This window comes from Poecilia reticulata, chromosome 16 (genome assembly GCF_904066995.2).
Source record: "Poecilia reticulata chromosome 16, P_reticulata-male-v2, whole genome shotgun sequence".
NCBI classification, from domain to species: domain Eukaryota; kingdom Metazoa; phylum Chordata; class Actinopteri; order Cyprinodontiformes; family Poeciliidae; genus Poecilia; species Poecilia reticulata.
Genome location: NC_088845.1, coordinates 5,671,495 through 5,690,140, shown reverse-complemented (window position 1 = coordinate 5,690,140; position 18,646 = coordinate 5,671,495). Strand labels below are relative to the sequence as shown.

Here is an 18,646-nt window from a genome sequence, read left to right as displayed (position 1 = left end):
GTGATTTTCCATGAAGTGTGTATATTTTTTAATTTTTTTTTTTTAGGAGATAACCTGCATCTCCACCTGCTCTGCATCCAGCAGATGGAGATTAAAAGATGCAGGCTTTTCCTTGGACGGGGAACAAAAGATGCCATCAGACTTTTCTGCCTGGTCTAATGATTTTTAGAGTTTTATCCACTCATGGTTATAATTCAGAAGTTTCTCTTTCCTCCGTTTATCAGTTCAGAGGCAAACTGAGCATTAGATCCATCCTCACTGCAGAAGGTTTTCCAGGATTTATTCTGCTTCCTAAAAATCCTTCACACTATTTACTGTTTTTATTTTATGCAAAAAGGCCAAAGATAATCCTTTGCTTGAATTGTATTAATTCAGTTGAATTTCCAGAAAAAATATTTTATTTTTCCATCACCTGATCAGTTTTCCTGTTCTTGCTAAAGCGTTTCCTCACAGCATCATGTTGCCACCACCGTGTTTCAAACAACTTCAGGGTGTTAAGTTTTAAGTTTTTTCAACTAATGTCCAAAAAGTTACATTTTTGTACTTTTTGGCCAAGAAGTACGTCAGGCTGAGATTCATCAGCCTGGAGTGGCTTCGCTGTTTGTTTGTCAATATAAGCAGAAAGAAAAGAGCAAATTTACAACAAAAAAACTGAAATTTTGAAATTAATTTCAAAAGTGTTGGAGAGAAAAAACGAGGTAATTGCTGAGTTTCAAAAGTTAAAAATTTTTGACCATTGAAACTTTTCTCTAATGATTTTTTTTAACTTTTCAACCTTAGAAACTACCTGATCGTTCTAAAAATAATTACCGTACCTTTCCCCCCCATGTTCCTGAGATTATTTTCAGTATTTCAGATATTTTTCCAGGACATTTTTCAGACGTTGTGAGCTCAGATATTTCCTTTGTCTTTCTTTTTTCTAGAAAATTATTGATTGAAATAAAAATTAGATTTTTTTTTCTAGCAAATTTTGAAAATTTCTGTGTTCGAAAAGTTTTTGTTTCTTTCTAGTAAAAAACGAGATTAATCTGAAAATTTCAAGATTCGTTTCCTTTAAATTTTAGACTTTTCAAACTTTTTGGCAGAAATTTCCTTTTTTCTGTCCAGAATGGCCTTAAAACGCTGTCACTGAACTTCCTTGTTGCTGAAATTTGCTGCACAAATAAACCTGATTTATTTGAAAGCTGCATAAAGAATAAAACATGGAGTCATTTAAAATCATCTTTCCCAGATGAAGCGAGCTGAGGTCATTCCCGCTGACCACCACTAGATGTCAGCACTCGGTGACGCAAAAAGAAAAGTTGTCTCTCAAAAATCAATACTGTGAGGCTCCCTCCCTCTTCTCCACTGTTTCTCTCTCTGTCCTCCCCAACTCTCTCCCTCCCAGTATAAAACATCGCTCCACGCCGACAATCAGACGTGAAAACGCCTCCGTTGTCACCGCAGCGCCGCAGAAGCCCTCCCGTTTGCCCGGCTGATGCCTGGATGACCCCCGCCTGGATCCTCGCCTCCCTCACTCCTCGAGTTTGACAGCTGATTGCGGCTCATCCAGCAGGAGATTCTCCTCTAGTTTTCTCTTCTTTCTCCCTGAAATGAGGCGAACGGCGGACATGAAGAGCACATGTCTGTGGGCCGCCGCTGCGCTGCTGTCACTCAGCTCTCTGGTGAGTTAAATGTCATTTTGATTTGACCTTCTCTGCTATTTGCATTCTTTGTTTTCAGATTTACAGCAATTTTATCTGTTGAAATACTCCTTTAGCTGCTGTTTTCAGCAGTAACTAGAAGTGTTGTGGACTTTAAATGAAAGAAAATCTTCTCCAGCTTTTTTTTCCCCCCAGTTTCTCCCATTTTGCAGATGTGGTTTGGAAAAAGTATATCTGACAGGGCGAAGGAGAACAGCCTGAGCCCATTATGACAAATACACCAGAATGCTTGCAAGCTCAATGCCTTGACAGTTTGTGACAACCCAATTCCTTTAATCCCTGAAGAGACGGTAACCCTTCACCCGCTGATAAATCTGTCAACAATGCAATCAAAGCGGAGCAGGAGCCACTCCCCTCTCCGACACCAGCAGAAAATATTCCATAAACTTAATCCCTACAAACTTGACTGGCCTTAAAAACCTCCTGTGGTGTTATCTGTGTTTAATTTGCATAGTGATGGAAAGAAGTCAATTACTATTAATTATTCCCTACAACTTAATACCCATTATCGAATTGAATTCACCGTCTTGAAAACCATAAACTCAATTTCACAGCTGACTAAGCGCACTAATCATTTCGCCCCCCTCCTCCTCTTATTTCCTTCCTTTTCTTATTTTATGGCGCCCATCCTGCTTTAAAGGAAAAACAATTCCTCGATTTCACCAACAGCAGCGGCGGCAGCGGCGTTCCCCATCATCTGTTTCTCCTTCTGTCATAACAAACCAAAACCAAACATTAATTATAAGAACTGGGATAATTTCTTATGATGATTTCCTAGCATCACTTGACAGGAGAGTGTGTGTTTTGTTTTGTTTTTTCTACAGACTGGGCTGCCAAATTGCTTTGCCATGCTTTAATGGGATGATCATAATTGTTTCCTACTTGCTGCATCCTAAGCTTTCGCCTGCAGCTCCTTCAACAGATTGACAGACCCATGGGAACCTCGCAAACTTATTTTGGCCGCCTTTGAACCAAGTCGTGTGTGAAATAATATGATTATGCATTTTTCCTCTGGGTAAGTTGGAGAACTAGTGGCCAGGGTTTCTTCTTCTTCTTCTCCTTAAATATCCCGCAGTCTGTCCGCGCTCGGTATTTATCCTCCTCTGAAGTCACGGTGGGTAATCGTGCCCTGGCCTCTTAACGCGCCGCGGCGGCGAAACGACGCTCGGCCTCATCCCCAGCTGCCTGTGATGTCTCGACACACTTCCTGATTTGTCATCATCTCTGACCCCGCGCCTCCCCTCAGGTATCGCTTTGATATCACCTGAAACTCTCGGCGGGGGTCAAACGCCCCCATTTGATCCATCATCTGGACGACAGGAGGCCGAGACATGGAAGTTAAATTCGGCGGAAAATGATCGTTTCCTCGAAGCGGCCAGCAGGAAAAAAAAACATTTAAGAGTCTTTAACTTCCTTCTTATCGCATCATAAAAGATTGAATGAATTTTAGCTTCTCAGGATGTCTACACTGCAAAAACGTAACATTTTACCAAGTAGGCTCTAGTGGAAATATCTTGGTTCACTTGAAATCAGACAAAACTAAAGTGACATTTTAGCACAAAATATGAGCTTATTTTAATTAAATAATAACTTAATGTGCAAATTATTTAACTGAAAACGTGAGAAAAATGTCTTGCTATAAGTGAAATAATCAGCACTTTTTCATCAGTATTATGAATTATTTACATGAACCTCCTTTATCTCACTGAAAAGTTACTTGAAAGTTAATTTTGTCTCATTTCAAGTTAACTAAGATATTTGCACTAAAAACTAGACAGAAAATATTTGGTATGATTTTGTGTTTTTTGTAGTGATGAATGTTCAGCTTCACCTCAGAACCTTTAAATAATCTTTGATCGGTCCAGCTGGGATTTAGTCCAGATTAAATGCAAACATTTCAATTTGATATTTTAATCCTATTTTTAGTTTTAATCACACGACTCCTACACTGCAAAAACACAAAATCTTACCAAGTATTTTTGTCTAGTTTCTAGTGCACTTGAATTGAGAAACAACTAAAAACAAGATCCACTGGCAGATTATCTCCTTTAAAAAAATGGGGAAAATGTTTTGTTATAAGTTAAATAATTTACAAGTGGAACTAGTAGGTTTTTTTTTAAATTAAAATTAATGAATTATTTATATAAAACAAGCTGCTACATACAGTTTTGTCTTATTTTAAGTGTGCCAAGATATTTGCTCTACAAACTAATCCCTAATTTTGGTCTAGTTTCTAAATCCCAGCTGACCAAATATTGTGAAGGCGAATGATTCAGAGGTCAAACTGAACATTCATCACTGCAAAAACACAAAATCTTACCAAGTATTTTTGGTTCAGTTTCTAGTGCAAATATCTCAGTGAAAGACAAAACTATTTCACAAGAACATTTTCTGAAAGCTTGTTTTAAGTAAATAATCCTTTAATATTGATCAAATAATACTTGTACAGGCAGATTATTTAAATCTCAACACGTTTTTCCCGTAAGTGAAATAATCTAACAGTTTTTCGTTTGAGTTCAGTTGACCTCAAAGGAGTTGAGACCAAATCCAGATTATTTATCACTTGAATTATTTTTGCATTAAGTTGGACTATTTTTAACTATTTCACATTATAAAGCTGAAGTTTTTTTCCTTCACCTTTCTGTCCGTTTACGTTTGGTTCCTTTACAGTTTAAATTATAACGAGACGTTTTTCCCAGGTTGTAAGTTGAATAATCTGCCCGTTGAACTAGAACCTTTTCATCAATATTAAGGAATTATTGACTTTAAACAAACGCATATCTTGCTGCAAAGTTACTTGTAATTTACTTTTGTCTCATTTATAAAGACATCCGCTTTAGAAACTAGACCATAACATTTTGTAAGATTTAGTTTTTGCAAAATCACATAACCTGCAGCCTTAATGTTTACTCAGGATATAGGAGCTGGTTTTAAGTAAATAAACTCTTAATATGGATTTTAAAAAGTGCTGGTTCTACTGACAGATTATTTAATTTATGACGAGACAGTTTTACCATGTTATAAATGAAATGATCTGCCAGAGAAACTAGTACTTTTTGTCAATATTAAGGAGTTATTAACTTAAAGGAAGCTCCCATACCTGTCAGTTAACTTTCTTTCCTTTTCAGTGACATAAGACGTTTGCAATATAAATAAGATAAAAAATACTTGGTATTATGTTGTGTTTTTGCAGTGTAGGAGTCTAAATGTGGTCTGAATCAGACTGTGTGTGTAAGGTGGAGCTTTGGTCGAACTCGCGCCTCCTCGCCCTTCAAGTTCATCTGATTTACCTGAACCCCACCAGGTGATCAAATCTGCTGCATTCATTTGTCAAATCTCCGGATGGACGACATCCGTTAATTTTCCGGAGCGCGCAGCTTCCAATCAAGGCTGCAAAGTGGCTTCCCAAATCTTCCATCAGCCTGTTCGCGTCTCCATTCTAGCTACAAATCTTCCCTCCACACGCAGCAGCCACAACATCCAGGTAAATGAAAAGTGACACACACTTTCATTCTTCCTCTCAGGGTTTTTTTGTGTGTGCGTGTGTGTGTGTGTGAGAACCCACCGCAATGTCGCCCGGCTCCTCCAGCGGTTCTATTAAAGGTTGGGATTTGTTGGCGGTTCGGGGGTCCGGCTCATAGAATCTCCTCCGCGCTCCCGAGGGGGGTTTGGGGGGTTGTTTATCTTCCCGTTTCAAAGAGCGGACGCCTGCGCCTTATCACAGCCTCGCCAAGAGTAGATAGCATTTAGGTTTGTCCAACAAGCCCGCCTGCTCGCTGCATCTGGCAATCTGAGAGTCGTTTCCTAAAGGACTCCGGCATGCCGATGCCGTTTGCCGTTATCTCGCCGAGGGATTCTGCCTCGTAAGCTGAACATATAGGAATAATATTAACAGGCGGTTAAATGGGGTTTTCAGGAGGGGTGCAGAATGAAGTGGAGGGAGAAAAGTTGCCAAATAAAAAGTAGAAGAGTTTTTAGTAGCAACAAATTCTGTCGTTGCTGGTCAGTTTGCTTAAAGAGCTGACTTTTCAAGAAAATTGTGTTCAAAACATGCAGCTTTAAAGCTTTCGGGGTTTTTCCTGTTTATTTTGAGAGATTTTTGTATAAATTGTTGCATTTTTAAATCTGTTTTCTGTCGTCTCCATCCGTTTCTGCTACGGCTGAAACGATTAATCGTGACTAATCGATCATCAAAATAATCGCCAACTAATTTAGTGATCAATTAATTGTTAACTGGAGTGTACAGACTAAAAATTTGCCATTTGCTGCAAAAAACAAAAATCTGGGAAGCAATTAATTAAGCCAAAACTGTAAAAAAATAAAAATAAATGTTTTGCAAGCAAATTGTGCTCAACATCTGCAGCTTTAAACCTTTCAAGGTGTTTCTATTTATTTTTGAGAGATTTTTATATTAATTGTTTTAATTTTTTTTTTGGACTTTGCGTCTGGTCCTGCTACAGATGAAACAAACATTTACTCGCTTATCAAAATAATCGTCCACTAATTTAATAATTGAGCAAATGCTGACTGGAGTATGCAGGCTCTAAAACAGGCTATTTGCTTAAACAACACACTCAGAGCAGTAATTCAGCCTGTGCAAAAAATACGTGTTTTCTCAAGGAAATCATACTCGCAACATGCAGCTTTAAAAGTTTTAAGGTTTTTATATTTATCTTGTAGCCGTTTTCTGTCGTTTCCATCTGTTCTTGCTTGGGCTGAAACGATTAATCGTGATTAATCAATTATTGAAATAATTGTCAACTAATTTGGCAATCAGTAAATCATGAACACACACGCACAGACTCTAAGAAAGTCATTTACTGAAAGAAATAAAACCAGCACACGCAGAGCAGTAAAAACTTTACAAAAATATTTTGGTTTTCCAAGAAAATCATGTTGATGCGTCATAGAAATTATGAAGCATCAACATGATTCACTAAAGGAAAGCTGCTATTGCATTTTAGGCAGTTTAATGTCTTTCTTATTTTAAAAAAAGAACTGAATTATTCACGTATATGCATCTTTTAATGTATTTACATGCGATTAATCGTTAGAATAACCGATTAATCGTTACTGAAATAAGATTGACCAAAGTAGGAGAGGCAGCCACCTTCAAAAAAAGTCAGATAAAATAAATTAAATATGGTAGGAGTGCTTTTAAGTTATTTTTCTGTCAGGTTTTACTATAAGAAGGCAGAACAGTGGATTTTAAGGGCACTACTTCAAGATAGTAAATGGGATTTTTTTTTTAAGTTTATGTGGAGCTGATATTTTACAGTATTGTTTTGATGTTCATAAAGACTATGCCTGCTTAATCATGAATTTTTGGATTCTTTTAGTGAAGAAATTTCTGTGAACATTTTTCTTTCTGGATAATTTATGTGAATTTCCCTGTTCTCTGTAGTTGGCATTAATATTAACCGTCCCACTGCCATGGTTTTTGTACTTCTTTTTACTGTTCAAACATGCTTCGCTGAGAGTTTTAGATTATTTATTCGCTTTTCTTCGCTGTGATGTCATCCCTCTTGGAAGTTAACAGACAGACTGTATTTAGAGGCGTCCCACAGCTTTCTTCTCCAGACACATGATGATTTTTGATCATGCAGATCACGTCTGAGTGATGGATTCCCCTTGATTTGTTAAAATGGCAGCAAAGATTTCCTTCAAATTTGAATGAACCTGATTTCCTACTTAATGAATTTCAGCTCATCTTTGTAGCCTTAAAAACTCTTTTTCCAACAATTAATTTATTCTCCACTTAGTTGCAGAATGAATTACAACTAATTTTTTTAGTTTAAACCCTGCTTTGTTTCCAACACATATCAACCTCAATACTATTTTCTACATCTGATGATTAGTTTTATTTTAAGTTTCGAGTATAAATACATTTTTTGTTGCCAATAAGCATCTATAGTTGAGAGCAGGAGTCCCAAACTTAAACTTCATTTGTAAAAACACTAAAAATGCTACAACATATTTAACCATCAACTTTTGGAATGTATTTTTTCCCCACTTTTAATCATGATGCAGTAATTATTACTTTAGCTTAGCATAAATGCTACCTCATTTGTTTTGATTTTTGGCGATGAGTTCTGTGGTGAAATATTTTACTACCAGCAGTGGTGGAGAAAGTACTCAAAAAATGTACTTAAGTAAAAGTACAAATACAAAGACAAAATGTACTCAAGTAAAACTACCACATTAACATTTGTACTTAAGTAAAAGTAAAAAGGTACTGGCTTTTAAAAATACTTAAGTATTAAAAGTAAATTCACTTGCTGAATAATCCATAATCCCTAATACAATATCATTAAGTGAACCGATTGTATTTAATTTTAATATATTAGAAATGTGCAATTTTAATGAACAATGCCACAGATAAAGCATGTTTCTATTGTGTTTACTCGGTAACATAGTTTAGACTTAGATATGTGATTATGCATCATAATTTCAGGGATGAAAACATCTTGTCTCCTGTCCTAACATAGCATGAACCACTAGTGGCTTTTATTTTTAAAGAAATCCAACAGAAAGGGAATGGAAAGGTGGGTGGGAGGGGAAGGACAGGCAACCGAGGAGCCACGTAGCAGAGTTGTAGTCAAGACCACCTACCCAAGACCATGTCAAGACCAGCACCCTGCCCTACGTGACACAAAAAAAGTTTTACATATCAAAATTTCTTCTCAAATTGATCTGAAAGATCCACATTCCCATAAAACACCTAGATATTAAATACTTAAGAGCTGAAATAAATTTAATCAGTAAAGATCCGTCCAGAAGAATCGGATCGTTCCTGAATGTCATATCAATGCAGACTTTGGTCACAGCGTTGTCCCATATTTGCGACACCTCAGTTAACACCTCCACACAATAATTCAGCCATGAGTGACCACTTTTTTTCATTGTGGATGCAACATGTGTGTCTCAGTCAGTACAGCTAGCTTTGCTAGCATCACGTCCACGGAGCTTACCTTTCTTTAAGCTTTCCTTCGAAGTGACGCTAAAAGTTGGACTAAGTCCCCACCGTCTGTGAAAACGAAGCGCTGTTGACTTTACATGACGCCATATCAATTTATACAGCGCTATTATATTACTGACGATTACATGTCCTCCCGCTCAGAGGAAACCACTGCGCATGTCTGGAGCTCCGCGTGCGAGTAAAGGGGAGGCGATGGGTGACAACAGACACGTAAGTCACGTTATTGCTTGGATTTTACGGCGCCACCTTAAGTCCCTGAACTTCACATTTTAACGGACAAAATGCACAACGCAACTTGGATGCAACGAGTAACGCGACAATTTTGTAGAAATGTAGTGAAGTAGAAAGTACAGAAACTTACTGTAAAATGTAGTGGAGTAAAAGTAGAAAGTATCCGTTATTAAATTACTTTAGTAAAGTACAGATACACAAAAATTGTACTCAAGTACAGTAACAAAGTACTTGTACTTGGTTACTTCCCGCCACTGACTACCAGGTAATAAATCTAAATAAATCTGATGTTCATGTCGTCATATTTGATCAGAAGAAAAAGTGTAATATTTTATATTAATCACATATCAAATTTTATTTGAGTCCTTTTGTCTTTCAGAAACTTTTCCATTTTGCGCTCGCTAGCTATGTTAGCTATGCTAGCTTGGTAAATTAGACTGGCAGCGAATCAGAAAGACAAGTATGGGAAAAAACATGTCAGTAAGTTATTTTAACTTATTTTAAAATTAGAAATGAAAACTGATTAGATTTTACATTTAAAAAATTTCTAAAAAAAATATATATATATATATATACGTTTTATAAATGTATGATTAAAACATTTTGATTGTTTAAACATTTTAACAGATTTTTTTTATTTATGGGATTTCATGTTTCAAATTAAATATTCCATTTAATTTTTTTCATTTATGCATCCACCCCCCATCAACCCCCTACTTTCTGAGGAGGCCCTCTCAGAGTTCCCTGGAGGCCTCCCAAAGGCCCGCAGCCCCCATTTTGAAAAACACTGGTTAGCGAACAGAGGCTTCAGTTTTAGTTTTCAGTCTGGATTTTTTTTGCTACCTTCTCAAAACATTTAAATTCTGGTTTTTATATCATGCCAACTCACACAATGAACAAATATTTAGTCAATTTAATCCAATCATATTGAGAGATTAAAAGTTAATTACATACAGTTTGATCCGAAAACACAAAAATAAACCATTAGAGCTGCTAAAATTAAAGACTACAATGGTCAAACTTCTTTTTTTTAAAAAAAAGGTTTCATCTGAAGTTAATAATGAAGATGATTAAGTGTGGAGCCAATTCCACCTTTAACAACAAGGGGATATGGTTTATCCTTGTGTGATATTCATTAAAGCACAGTATTGACAAACCAATATCTGTTAAGCCCAGAGTTATCAAAGTGCCACTGTTGACCTTTACGCTGCCAGCTTTGTTGTTCCTCCTTTCTCCGCTCGGCAGCATTTCTTTCAGGCACATCCACGCCTCCCTTTGTGCATCGCCGGAGTGTTTCTCCAGTTTTGGCCCCTCAGTGTGCCGGCGCAGTCAGTCGGTGTGTTCCGGATGTAAACGTTGCTTTAGTCAGGACTGCCTCTGATCTGCCTAATCTCCCCGGGCGGGATTACAGGTTGGGCTCTAATCCGTGAAGTGGGGGTCTCTGTCAGTGTGCCTTCCTAATCTAGAGACTGTCAGGTGCTTTAGATGAAAGCTAATTGCATGTCACAGTTTGGGGACCAAACATAGCGCTGGCGACAACAGAGAGGAGGAATTAGGTGCGAGGATGTCTGGGCACACACACTTCAGACGTTCTCTGGAAAATTTGATCATCTTAGAAGAAGAAAACAAAGATGAAATCCTTCCCAAGAATTTCAGTCGCAACAAACATCAACAAGTAACTCAGAAACGGAATATTTTGGGTCTGTGTTTCGAAAGAAAGGCAAGTGAAGTTCCTTCAAGGATTTGTGTAGTTCAGAAAATATTCCTCACATGTAGGCGTTAAAAATGCTGCATCCACACAAACACGAGTCCCACTTTCAGTGATTAGTATAACAGGCATTGAAACCAGCTCTAAGCTGCTCCCCAATATCCCAGGATCTGGTTTCAGGACTCCGCTGAGAACAGAAACCCAGTTACAGAGACGCATCAGTAATTACTGAGCTACCAAAACGATATTTCATTTGGTGATTAGAGACTACAGTCTTTCAACAACTCAGAATAGATACGGTCATGAGAAATAAATGAGCTTTACAGCCTGGATGGCAAGACAAAGGTTCATTAGGAGACAGTTTATTCTTTTACGATTACTGAAAATAAATTAAACAGGCGTGAGAGCACGTTTGGTGTCGTTTGACCTTGGTCGTTCCTGCCAAATCACAAACACATTGTGTCAAGTTTTCTGCTGTGATTTCCTTTAAAATCCCCAGTTGTTTCAATTATGTTTGTTATAAAATATATTGAAGTCTGAACAAATATTCCTAAACATTTCTCTTGCCTTATCAAATTCAATTTAAAACAGCTGCATTGTGGCAAGATGAGACGCTATTGTTTCATTAACAGACAAAAATCTTTGTCCGAGCGCCCTAGAGTTTTCCTTTTATGCTTCCGTGAACAGGTTAGGAAAAGTCTACCTGCTATACAAAACACATTCATTACAGTTTTTGCATAAAAATCATTCTTTAGACAATGAGATATTAGTCTGATCAGTTCTGCGGATTGAGAGCTCCTTTCAGAACGAGCTGTTTTAGGGCGTCTTGTCACTTTAAATACAACAAGCTGCTACTGGCCACATGTCCAACTCTATGTTTACAACCATTTGTAAAAATAGCTGCAAACAGATGCTCAATTCAACCATACATTTTTGAAAAGCAGAAATGGTAACACCAGCTGGCCAAAAGTGCTGGAACTCTGCTGGGGTTGCTAGGTGACAGGTGGAACTCTGCTGGGGTTGCTAGGTGACAGGTGGAACTCTGCTGGGGTTGCTAGGTGACAGGTGGAACTCTGCTGGGGTTGCTAGGTGACAGGTGGAACTCTGCTGGGGTTGCTAGGTGACAGGTGGAACTCTGCTGGGGTTGCTAGGTGACAGGTGGAACTCTGCTGGGGTTGCTAGGTGACAGGTGGAACTCTGCTGGGGTTGCTAGGTGACAGGTGGAACTCTGCTGGGGTTGCTAGGTGACAGGTGGAACTGTGCTGGGGTTGCTAGGTGACAGGTGGAACTGTGCTGGGGTTGCTAGGTGACAGGTGGAACTGTGCTGGGGTTGCTAGGTGACAGGTGGAACTGTGCTGGGGTTGCTAGGTGACAGGTGGAACTGTGCTGGGGTTGCTAGGTGACAGGTGGAACTCTACTGGGGTTGCTAGGTGACAGGTGGAACTCTACTGGGGTTGCTAGTGGAACTTTGCTGGGGTTGCTAGGTGAGAGGTGGAACTCTGCTGGGGTTGCTAGGTGACGGGTGAAACTCTGCTGCTGGGGTTGCTAGGTGACGGGTGAAACTCTGCTGCTGGGGTTGCTAGGTGACGGGTGGAACTCTGCTGCTGGGGTTGCTAGGTGACGGGTGGAACTCTGCTGCTGGGGTTGCTAGGTGACGGGTGGAACTCTGCTGCTGGGGTTGCTAGGTGACGGGTGGAACTCTGCTGCTGGGGTTGCTAGGTGACGGGTGGAACTCTGCTGCTGGGGTTGCTAGGTGACAGGTGGAACTCTGCTGCTGGGGTTGCTAGGTGACAGGTGGAACTCTACTGGGGTTGCTAGGTGACAGGTGGAACTCTACTGGGGTTGCTAGGTGACAGGTGGAACTCTACTGGGGTTGCTAGTGGAACTTTGCTGGGGTTGCTAGGTGAGAGGTGGAACTCTGCTGCTGGGGTTGCTAGGTGACGGGTGAAACTCTGCTGCTGGGGTTGCTAGGTGACGGGTGGAACTCTGCTGCTGGGGTTGCTAGGTGACGGGTGAAACTCTGCTGCTGGGGTTGCTAGGTGACGGGTGGAACTCTGCTGCTGGGGTTGCTAGGTAACTGGCTGGGCTTTGCTGGGGTAACTAGGTGAATAGGCAGCGTTGATTTGTGACTCAACATTTGGAAGATTTTTGAAATGGCACTCTTTCCAGACACCAGAAAACATAAACTTAATGCCAAAAAATATTTGGTGTTTTTTTAAGTGCTTGGGCTGATTTAAGAAACAGTAAAAACTTAAAGGGAAGTATGAAAACATGTTGTGACTCAACGACCCAAATGGAAACAGAAAAACGTCCAAAATGTGAGCTTTGCACAACAGATCTCATTTGATAAAAAAATCCAGCTGTAGATGTTTTGTGCTTCTAGAGGCGAAAACGTTTAGATTTAACTCCACTTGTGAGGCTGCACTAAAAGAAACGTTCAGGTTGAAAGATCGCCGTGGCAGAGATCACGGTTTGCTCCCATCGGGACATTCGTCATCGAGGTCTCCTCTTCAAAACAACTGGAGGCCATCTTTTCAAACCGCTGCACTCCGAAGCCAAGTGCATGAAATGAACGCAGCTCCTGCAAACAGTTTACTGCACGCAGTCTGACCTACACTGCTACAATGTCATTCAGTGAACTTTCGGAAAGAGAGAAGACCTTATTCTGGCGCATCGATCGCTGCGTGAAAAGTACAAAATGTAAACGCTTCGACCAGATGGATCTACTGTCACGCCGTGCGGCTGCCGCGCGGACATTACTGTCACGCGTCTCTGTGGGGTGCGAGGGAAATCTTCGCGCTCTCATCTGTGCAATTGTTAGACGAGAGGCAGAATGAGCCATCAATCATCCATTCAGGGCACATTCGGCAGGTAATAGTCCGCTGTTGGATCACGTCTGCAGCAGAGACGCGCGTCATTCATCTCAGCATACGGCAGAAATACCCCTTTAATCTTGATTAGGACGTTTTCACACACTGTGAGATGTAGTTACAGCTTTAACTGATATGTTACAGGTGCTGACAGGTGGGATGAGGCACAACTGTTGGTGTTTTCTTGGTTTTGTTTTTAGAAAATTATTATAATAAATAAAATTACACTATTTACACTAACACTAACACTATTACACTAACATGTGAACGTCTACTATAACCAATTGAAATACCTTTAATTATTTTTTGGTCAAACCTATACATGGTTGTTTTAATTATTTATAATCCTGCTGCTTTAAGTTTTTCCAAAACTCAAACTTTATAAATCTACAAAAAAACTTTTACAACCTTTAACTTAATGTTCTGGACTTATTGTTGACCGCAGTAGAACAGTAAACGCATGTCCGGAGCAACAAACATTTCTTTGTTTTAGGCTAAACAAGGAGTGATACTTAGCTTTGGTTTTATTTACAAAAATAAACATATTATTATTAAATGCTCTCATATTCTGTGTCCCTTTTTTAATTCCTCCCATATTAAAACACAAATATATATTTTTCAGAACGTAATTCTACACATTAGGAACTCTACTGTAACGAGAAAGAAAACATTTAGTTTCAGAGCTTTTTTGTTTAGAATAAAATGTATTTAATCAAACCTACAGTATGGTGCTTTAAATTAGTCATTTCTGTAATGAAAAACTGGGCTGCATGTATCTATGAATCATTCCATGATGGCAACAAAACTGAAAAAGGACTTTTGCGTCAGTCACTGTTTTAACAATATGAACTATTTTCATTTTGCTTTGAGTTTATTAAACAGTGAACTTCAAGCCTGGCTGTAGAATATTTTCATTCTGAGATATTTTATCTGCAGCTCTGTTAATGAAAAACCACAGCTTATCATAGCTCTTCTGTTTTTCATCAAATAAGAAGCATAAAACAAACTGAAACAATGGAAAATCTGTTAGTTCTTGTGTAACATTAGGTGCACACACACACACACACACACACACACTTGATTTGCATGTATTAAAATTTTATCACCACCAACAAAACAGATTTCAGCTAGTGAGCTCCTCAAAAGAAGTTTTAATCATTTTCTCATTTATTGTTAAAAACGTTTATATTTACCATAAAATTAGCCTTGAATAAATGAAGGACACGTTCTATTCGCTTTCTGTGACGTCTTATTTCTGGCCAGGATTAGAGTAATTCAGATTAACAAATGAGAGGGTTTACCCCACAAGCCCAAACCACCTCATATTCACACTTAGCGGGGGACATATTATGCAAAATTCACGTTTTTGCGTCTTTTTATACTTTCCTTTGGTCCTCAGCTGCATCTAAAAACAACCCAGATGTTTTTTGGACATAAGTTGATGTGTTTTTGTGTCTGGAACATGAGTTTCAAAAACCTCCTAAGTCGCATTCAATGGGCACAGTGCCGTTACCTAGCAACCCCAATGGAGCTCCTCTTGTCACCCAGCAACCCAAGCTTCACTCCAACACATTTGTTCAGCTGGTTTTACTGTTGTATGCGCTGTACAATGGCTGCTGGAAAAGACAAGCGTTTTGTTGTTGACTTGCCATCCAGAATCCATTTGCTACATTCTTGTTGGCTGTGCAGGAGGCTGCACTTCTGTTTTTCAGAGATGAATGAGTGTATAAAACCGTCCATCTTCCTTTAGTTCTTTCCTTTGGTTTTGTTTGTATTTCCTTCTAGTTCATGTAAAGCACTTTGAACTGCCATGTTGCTGAAAATGTGCTACATAAATAAAATTACTTTGTAAACGCGCATCGTTTGCAGCCATTTTCATACGCAGGTGTAAATGTTGAGTTGGGGGGCGTGGCCAGCAGAAGTTTATTTGGATTTAAAGTGACAAGAGGCCCTAAAACAGATCATTCTGGAAAGAGCTCAAAATAAGTAGAACCAAACTAAAATCTCATCTCAAGAATGATTTTGTGCAAAAACATTCGACCTATCCTAACCTGTTCAAGGAAGCATTTAAAGGTCACCTTTAAAATGTAACGAACTCCTTATTAAAGCATAACCGCGTGTGGGACCTGAGAGTTGTTTGGTCAAGACGAGGGAAAGCACTGTTGCCAACTTAGCAACTTTAAAAAGTAACTAAAAACTTATTATTGGAGACTTTGGCAATAACACAAACCACCAACTGCTCTGCAGTAACTGTCCTGACTGGACGAGAAAAGTAAGTTTAGAGTTTCTATTTGACCTATTAAGTGTCTTTTAGACTTTGAGTGGAAAGAATACCGACACAGAGCTGACCATTGTGCCAAACATTTGAGTATTTTGTAGCTGGAACTACAAATTAGTTTCAAGACAAAAGAAGTTCAAGGATTTTGAGGCCATTGGTATAAAACCAAACATTCTAGATATTGAAATATTTAACAAATGCACTTTGAACTGGTGATGCTCCAATTGGTCTATCAAGTGAAACATTTTGTCCTTGATCTGCTCTGATGGGTTAAAGACTAATTGTATTTTCTTTTCGTTGTGGAACAATTTTTTTGGTTTTTAAATGCAAAACATGATGCACTTTGATATGCAAAATTATTGTTTTCTTTTTGATTAGCAAATTACTACCTCAGTTAACTACCAATTAAAGGGTTTATGGAGTTTGATAAATACAACTTGATTTGCATGTGTAACCTAAAGTTTTAGTTCAGATATTATAGGAAACTTGTATTCAGTATTCAGTCAGTGAAAGTCTAATTGGTGCTTCTCTGCTTCCAACATTCATTAATTAGAGTTATAATTAAAAATGGCAATGAAAAAGATGCTGACGATTACCAGGCTTGGGTAATTTAAAATTGTGTGAAGTATTTAACAATAATCCGTCTTTTGATCTCCTATTGGACAGATTCCCATGGTGCTCTCCAGCTGAATGCTGTATTTAACTTTTCATGTTTGTTTTTCCAGGTGACCAGTGCTGATTCACCTCACTCAGGAAGTTCGGACTTGAGACAGAGCTCCAAATCCAAAGTGAAGACGTACTGGACTGAAAGCAACAAAGCTGTCTCCATCAGTCGCCTGCTGTCTCAAACCATCTACGGGAAGGAGAACTTCACCTCGGTGGACCTGAATTACGACGACGCGGACGCCTACTCCAAACCGGAGCAGTGGAACTGGCTTTACAACGCTTCAACTCCGCGCGATCCGCGGCCTCGCACGAAAAGACGGCCCATCGTCAAGACCGGGAAGTTCAAGAAGATGTTCGGCTGGGGCGACTTCCATTCAAACATCAAAACCGTGAAGCTAAACCTCCTCATCACCGGGAAAATAGTGGATCACGGCAACGGCACCTTCAGCGTCTACTTCCGGCACAACTCCACCGGCCAGGGCAACGTTTCCGTCGGGCTCGTTCCCCCGACGAAGGCGGTGGAGTTCCAGGTCCATCCGCAGCAGCAGCACTTCCACCAACATAACCACAACCAGCAGCAGCAGCAGACGGCTCTGGAGACCAAAGACACCAAGCTGTTCAACTGCAGGGTGGAGTACGAGAAGGTGGAGAAGGGCACCAGGAACTCACTGTGCGCCCACGACCCGTCGCAGAGCTGCCCGCAGGAGCAGACGCAGAGCCACGTGTCCTGGCTGTGCTCCAAACCCTTCAAGGTCATCTGCATCTTCATCACCTTCTACAGCACCGACTACAAGCTGGTGCAGAAGGTCTGCCCGGACTACAACTACCACAGCGACACCCCCTACCTCCCCACCGGGTGATCACATGACCGAACACGAAGGGAGAAAGACACACCGTCTGCCGGGCCAGGAGTCCAACTTCAGATGTTGACAGACTTTTGTTTTGTTTTTTCTTTAATTACAACAGACGTATCCTTGTGAGAGGAGGAGGAGTTCGTTAGGGAAGCACTTCTAGGATTGCAATGCCGTTAATAAATGCATAGCTGCTTATGGAAAGGAAACTCAAGCAAACTGTGAACATACACCGATTGTATTTATGTAAATATTCTGGACTGCAGCACACACAAAAAAATGGTTTTATTAACATGTTTTTCCTCTCCAGCTAATTTACTTGTTTATGTTGATGGTGTATTTCCGTCTCAATCATGCTTCGTGTCTTCTTCAATCAGTCTCTGGTAATCTTTGCAAATGCATAAATGTCAATGCAAATAAGAAGAATCTGTCAGCACGCGTTAGGAGGGCGTAATGGAAAAGGCAAACATTATTTGGAGTGGTGTTGTTTTCCGCAGTGTGGTTCGTTAAGAGTGAGTGTACCTCTCTGATGTCGTCGTCGTCGGACTCTCATCCATGTTCATGCATGAACCGAATGTGGTGAACGGCTAAATAAGGCCCGTTTATATTGTCATTTTATTGCACCTGTCAGAAGAAATCTTCGTCAAGTCTCAGCTGCGACAGGAAACAAGGCAGAAAACAGTTCTTCTGCTTTAATTCTGTGTTGTGTGTTTGAGGTGACACTGAATGACACCATCTGGGAGCGCCAAACAGATCAAAAATGTTGCAATAAATAAATAAAAGTTGCAGAAGACATGAAAGATGACAGAGATGCAGAAGGTTATTTTCTGTGCAAAAAATAACTGTGCTCTAAATCAGTTTCTCTTTAAATGTTTTTTTTTCCTTTTAAATGTTGCATAAAACAAAAATGGTATAATAAAATCCAGCTGCTGCTACACAACAAGGAGCCGGAAGAGAAATATGTGATCAAGCATTCATTTGATACACTGCAAAAACAGAAAGTGCAAATATCTTAGAAATAAGACAAAACTAGCTTATAGGTAACTTTTCGTCAAGACATTGGAGCTTTTTGACTCCTTAATATTGATGAAAAAATACCAGTTTATTTCACTTAAACATGGGGGAAAATATCTTATTGTAAATTAAATAATCTGCCAGTAGAAATGGTACGTTCATCAATATTAAGGAATAATTTGCTTAAAACAAGCTCCTATATCTTGCTGAAAAGTTACCTGTAAGTTAATTTAATTTTCTTTTTTCAAATGTACAAAGATATCTGCACTAGAAAATTAAACCAAAATTACTTGGTTTAAGATTTTGTGTTTTTGCAGTGTAGCCATCTGCTCCAGACAGCCAAAAC

The 18,646-nt window shown here is 39.4% G+C and overlaps 1 protein-coding gene and 1 long non-coding RNA gene across 5 annotated transcripts in view; one reads left to right on the top strand and one right to left on the bottom strand.

The window, feature by feature from the left end:
- LOC103477693 (uncharacterized) overlaps window positions 1–18,646 on the bottom strand; it is a 64,027-nt gene that overhangs the window by 15,969 nt on the left and 29,412 nt on the right. The window lies entirely within an intron of this gene.
- Window positions 1,082–17,582, top strand: LOC103477694 (neurexophilin-1). Its single transcript, XM_008430963.3, has 2 exons — window positions 1,082–1,664; window positions 16,495–17,582. The coding sequence occupies exons 1-2, from the start codon at window positions 1,593–1,595 to the stop codon at window positions 17,293–17,295; spliced, it is 873 nt and encodes a 290-aa protein (XP_008429185.2). The 5' UTR covers window positions 1,082–1,592; the 3' UTR covers window positions 17,296–17,582.